The 6,332-nt window shown below is 36.0% G+C and overlaps 1 protein-coding gene across 3 annotated transcripts in view; it reads right to left on the bottom strand.

Annotated features, from left to right (window-relative positions):
- SYNPO2 (synaptopodin 2) overlaps positions 1 to 6,332 on the bottom strand; it is a 292,099-nt gene that overhangs the window by 52,751 nt on the left and 233,016 nt on the right. For all 3 annotated transcript variants that reach the window (XM_006881064.1, XM_006881063.1, XM_006881065.1), the window contains exon 2: positions 4,900 to 5,051. In XM_006881064.1, the coding sequence (XP_006881126.1) occupies positions 4,900 to 5,051 (152 nt within the window). The remainder of the gene's footprint in view (positions 1 to 4,899; positions 5,052 to 6,332) is intronic.

The following is a 6,332-nucleotide window of genomic DNA, read 5'->3' on the forward strand; positions in this document are numbered from 1 at the left end:
TTTGAAAGCTCATGATGCTCTTTATAGATGTCGCCAAGTAGTTCTATTTTCTTAAATATGACAAAGCCTTTCAGTGTCTTATTGACTGAGTTTGAGCCCAGACACCATAAAGTTGCATAAACACATTCAGTGTCTTCATAACAATGTTAACATACAGATAATTCAAGCAACTCTTTTAGAGGCTGCACTTTCTTTGAAAGGAATGAAATAGAAGCTGTTTTTAAAGCTCCATGGAGCATGTGTTTTGCAATAAGTGGACCCTAGCCCAGTACTCTTGTGTAAAGAGAAATCTTTTCCATGCTGCAATGAATCATTAAGTCATGGAGTATTTATAATCAGAGAAGTCTCCCTTTCCTGTATTCAAGCTTCTCTCTTAGAAGGTTTGGATCCCTGTAGTCAAATTATTCCCTTATGTCTAAGGTAAGGGGCCTAGAGCTGTTCTCCACAGTCATTGTTTGGATTTTGACCATAACTATTCCCAGTTGGCTTTGCAAATTTAGGTTTTGAAGAAGAGGCTATGTCAATATAGGGGTTAAAAATGTCTAAAAGTGTAATTTAAACTGTAAATGCTTTTGACATGAGATGGAGCATAAGGGATGGCTTTTGTTTCTTTTAATTTGTAAGACTGGGTTTTGTTTTTCTTTTTTAAAGCAGCAGCAGTGGCTTACTCTGCCTCAAAATACACCTGGATGAATGCAGGGTCATCACCTAGATGGAGTGAGCCCTTCCTTCTCTTCTACTTAGAATCAAGTTAGTAACTCAGTTTTAGACCTATGCTCAAAATATTTACTATTATCTTTGATTTTGGGTTGCTATTACTTTTATGTGCCATTGAGTCACTTGCGAATCATAGCGACCTTACGTACAAGAGCCCTAAACCCTGCTCTATCCTGTGCCAACCTTATTGTCTCTAACACATTTACCCTCATTACCCCAGTTACTGAATTGATCCATCTCATTGACAGTCTTCCTCTCCTGCACTGTCCCTCCACCCTCTCAAACATGATGTCTCGCATATACAGCAAAATACTAAATAAAACAAAACTGAAAACCCAATAAAAGGCAACTTCTGATACAAGTAACCTGTAAAGATTTCTGATCATTTAATATTTTTAAAACATATACTCTACAAATTGTAGTTGATGACAACAAATTAGTTATTTCTTACATAGAAAATGATGAATAAATTATGATAGATTGGCTGTGAGTTGACTATATTCAGCTTTCTATTTAAAAAGGCACTTTAGTCACCATATGGAGCTGGAATCCAGGTGGAGAATATTCTGAAACAGCCTGACTCTACAGAGGTTTTGATTTCTGGTTCTGGTGTGACACTGGGTGCATTGTTTATTAGCCATTGACTGTGAGTTGACTGTATTCAGCCTCCAATTTAAAAAGGTATTTGGACCCTCAGGCCTGGTTTTAATTGTTTTTGGTCAAACACTCTCCTAAGTGGTAAAGCATGGTCTGTCCATTTGATGTACAGAGGTAATTCGTGGTTGCTGTGATGATAAACACTGTGACACTGATGTGTCAAATGTGATAATAGTTACTCAGGGTAGACAGAGTTTGGTGGATCTCCCTGATTAAAACAAACTTGGAAGCAGGGGTAGCATCCACCTCTGAATTGCTTGCCTCTGGAAACCCTGTGAACCTGGAGAAACGATGAAAGTTATACAAGTGTTCAGGTCTTTCGTTCATAGGGTCGCTATGAGTCGTCTATGACTTGACAGCACTTAACAACAACAACAACATATCCTATTGAACTGAACTTAAGGGTACAAAAAGGTGAAATAATTTTCATTTAGAAAGACATTAGAAAGGAAGTTGATGAAATAATTTTTAATTTTGTTAGCTACAATTATAAGGCTGAGAAGAGGATAGTTTTAATTCATTCCACTCATAAATGGAAATGAAGGCCAATGGACTGGATAAATGTTGAAATTTTTTAGTATCCAAAGTAGAAGCTCATTAATTAATAGTTATTATAAAAGTACTAACAAGATAAAGTTTGTAACTTTATTTCTAAAAAAATTACCCTGTTTCTATATATAGTATACTGTACTATACTCTATATACAGTTCACAATATCATAATTTATATGTCATAATTATAGGGAGCTCCGGTGGTGTAGTCTGTAGCAAGTTTCACTGCTGACCCAAATGTGACACCTCGCTGATGGTTCAAATCCACCAGTGGCTCTGTGGGAGCTACTCTAGAGCTCCCACAAGATAGAAAACCTCCTCTAGAGCAATGCACAGCCTCTGAAAACCCTCCAGAAGGTCAGCTATGAGTGAATTCTAACTATTGACAATGAATTTGGGAATAGTCTAATTTTTTCTACCTTATAGTTTTAATATTAATAATAGTATAAAATGTTCAAAGGTCCTCTTCAGAGAGTCTTACTCCATTAACTTTGGGTAAGGAAAATTGAAATGCTTATTCTCCAGTGATGCTATTATTGTAAAATGCATTCCAGTTGAGTATGACTCATAAAACCCCCATGAACAAGACACCTGAACCTTTCCCTATCCTGTATCATCCTGATAATCTCTGATATGTATAAACTCATTATTATGGTCAACCCATCTTGTTAGAAGGTGACTAAAATATTTAATTCCAGGAAACATGGCTCACCTATTAAGAATGATGGTGATGATTATGATGATGACATTTGTGCTGATTTTAATTTACTAATTCATCAGTCAGGAAATTAAAAAAAATGTGTTGCACTGGGAAAATCTGCTGTCAAGAACTTCTCCAAAGTGCTGAAGAGCAATGATGTTACTGTAAAGACTAAGATCCACCTAATTCAAGCCACAATATTTTCAATTCCTTGCTATGCATCTGAAAGTTGGACAATGACTAAGGAAGGCAGGAGAAGAATTGATGCCTTTGAATTGTGATGTTGGAGAAGGTACAAAATATTCTATGGACTGCCAAAAGAACAGACAAATATATCCCAGAAGTGGTGCAGCCAGGGTGCTCCTGGGAGGCAAGCATGGTGAAGATTTATCTCACAAACTTTGGGCATGTTGTTAGAAGGAGCCATTGCTTAAGGAAGGACCTCATGCTTGGAAAGGTAGGTCACAACAAGAGAGGAAGACCCTCAGTGAGATGGGCTTATATATAGCAGAGATGGTAACAATGACATAGCATAGGGTACATTTCTGATCATAGGGTCACCATGAATCATATGATGGCACCTAACAACAACAAATCCATTTTGAATATCACCAAATAAGCATTTTTTTTAAACTAAGTAAAAGTTAAATACTTAAAAAAATAAAAACCATAATTTTAGTATTAAAAGAGCAGATCATTAGCTCATTTATTTATTATAATAAATGTGCACCTAAGAGTCAGATTTATGCTAGCAAGGATTTTCCCATGGACAGTTATCACAATCAAAACAGAATTGGGAGGGGATATCCTGGATGACATATGAGTTCCCAAGAAATTGTCCCCATTTAATCACTAAAAGAAATATAAAAAAAGAGAGATTCCCCCCCCCATTCTGGATGTAATTAAATGCTTACAGGGATGTAAGGCTTCAATACTTCAGAGCTGTATAGCTGGTAAGAGCAAATACTGACTATACTTGGTGACATTCCTGAGAGATGCCTTTTAAAAGCAATTAACATCTTTGAAATAAGACTTTTAAAACTTTAACATTGGTTTTTATGGGTAAATATTTAGATGAGAATGCCTAAGATTAAGGTCAGATTTCTTCTCTTTTCCTAAGATGTTGATCACAGTGTGGTCATGTTTATATATAAATGACGTCATAACCAACTGATTATTTGAGGGATAATGCTGCAGACAAGGTGTTTTGGGGACACAAATTTAATCACTTGGCTGCTAATCAAAAAGTCATTCATTGGTTAGAACCCACCTGGCGGGGAAAAGACTTGATGATGTGCCTCTGCATAGACTGCAGCTTCCAAGATCCCACTGGACAGTTCACATGAGGTCCCTTTCGGTCAGAATACACTTGGCATCTCCCACCACCAACAATGCAGTATTTCTGCAGTGTTAAGGCAGGTCTCTGGAGCCTGCATCTAGCTTTGTGATTCTGTGGATTGTCAGGAAACGTCCTCTGACATCTTCCTGAAGAATGTTCTCCATGGAGCCAGAGCTTTGTATTTCATTACAGTGCTTTGCAATCAATCAGTATAACACAATGATCAAGGTCTCATTTGCAAATTTAGTGTGGCTTTTACTAGGATTTGTACTATGAAAATATTGATTTTTTTTGTTGCTTTATTGTGGTTATCTTATAAGGTTAGTAAAAAAAAAATCTCATTTTAACCAAATCCTTCTACCCATCCCTAAATACTGGCTTTAGTGGACATTAAAGCTGGCAAATAGGCTTTTTTATTTGTTTTTAATTTCTTTTCCTTTTCTAAAGTATCATTTTTTCTATTAAAATCACTATACACTGTAACTGTTTAACAGCTGAACATTTTTAATTCATTTGGAAATTATACTTAGTGGACCCAGCAAAGAAGTATTAAATTATGGTCAGCGTTCAACTTCCTTAATAAATAACTCCTTGATCCTGGAACAAAACTCACCCCTGTTGGCTTAGCACACCCGTCATCCTTATAAGGGGAACAAAAATATCAGAGAGGTATTTATTCCTCTTTAGGCCTTGAAGAAACTAACCTAACTAAAGTCATTAAGATTTTGAAGTTAATTCTCAGACAACTAGAATATTCTATTGATTAGAATTATCCATCTTCTAAACAATGTGCTTTGTCGATGTTTAACTATAATGACATCCTATAAAGTATCCCTAGTCTTCAATAAATGACAAGTTATGCATATAGAAGAACCATCATTGTTCCCTCTACCAATATGAAAAAAAACAGGCATATTGTGGTAAATACGCTATACCTTTTGATGAGCATTTGGAGAGAGTCTGTTATACTTTCCATGAGCTTGATGACTTCAGGGTAGGTGAGGTCTGCACAAGCGTTGCCATTGATAGAGACCACTTCATCCCCCTCACAGAGCCCAGACCCAGAGGCTTTGCTTTGGCTTCGAATCTGAGTAGAGGAGAAAAGGGAGGCAGTAGTTAGAATCATGTGACTCCTAAGAACCATATTGTCATCTCTCAATAACTTTTACCTGGGAAAGGTAAAATAGATTTGCAAGCTATATTCCTGATATGTATGTTTTATTTTTTTCAGTTGATTTACTACAGTATTTTTGTGGGACTATATACATACATGTATTAAGTAATTAACATTGTAACACTTTTTGCATATGTAATCTGTATTTTAACCATTCAACATCTCTTTTTCTCTCTCAAAAAGATATAATTTATTATATACTATTATTAATTATTTACATAATTTATTATTTACAAACCTCGAAACTGAACTTGCAAAACTGCAATTAAAAAGGAAAGCAGACAAAAAGATAGCTCTTTTGAGATGAAAAACAATGATAGCAGATGAATTGGAACAAAAGAAATAAAGTATAGAGAAAATGGAGGAAGACAGGAGGTGTCTGAATTATTTTACAGTCATTGTGAAGCTTGACCTTAATCAGAAAATAACTTCTTCTGTAAAAAGAAATTTTAAAAGTCTCTCCATTCTCCAGATTGTAGAACATTGTGATTGTAAGAAAAACGCAGAACAAACTTAGGGGATAAAATTGAAGAACTATGTGAACCAAAATGAGTTTGTCCCATTATAATGAGGAAAATAGACAGCTAGCATACTTAGAAAGAAAAATCATCCTTGGATGAAACAAAAGGAGCTATTCAAAACCACTGGAGAAGCTCACTATCAACTGTGAAAACGAGGCCAGGAGCTGATTGTGGAATAGACCACCAACTACTCATATGCAAATTCAAGCTGAAGCTGAGGAAAATTAAACCGAATCCACAGGAGCCAAAATATGATTTTAATTTCATCCCACCTGAATTTCAGAATCATCTCAGGAACAGGTTTGAAAACTTGAACACTAATGAGCGAAGACCAGATGAATTGTAGGAGGATGTCAAAGGTATCATCCAGGAAGAGTACAAATGATCATTACAAAGACAGAAGAGGAAGAAAAGACCAAAATGGATGCCATAAGAAACTCTGAAGATTGCACTGAAATGTAGAGACGCCAAAGCACAAGGAAGGATTCAAGACACTAAAGAGCTGAACAGAAGATTCCAAAAGGCAGCTGGGAATGACAAAGCAAAATATTACAATGAAATGTGTGAGGAGCTAGAGTCAGAAAGTCAAAAGGGCCAAACTCGTTCAGCATTTCTTAAGCTCAAGGAACTGAAGAACAAATTCAAACCTCGAGTTGCTACAATCAAGGATGCT

Source organism: Elephantulus edwardii, unplaced genomic scaffold (genome assembly GCF_000299155.1).
Source record: "Elephantulus edwardii isolate Elephantulus edwardi_28Jun2011 unplaced genomic scaffold, EleEdw1.0 scaffold00012, whole genome shotgun sequence".
NCBI lineage: Eukaryota > Metazoa > Chordata > Mammalia > Macroscelidea > Macroscelididae > Elephantulus > Elephantulus edwardii.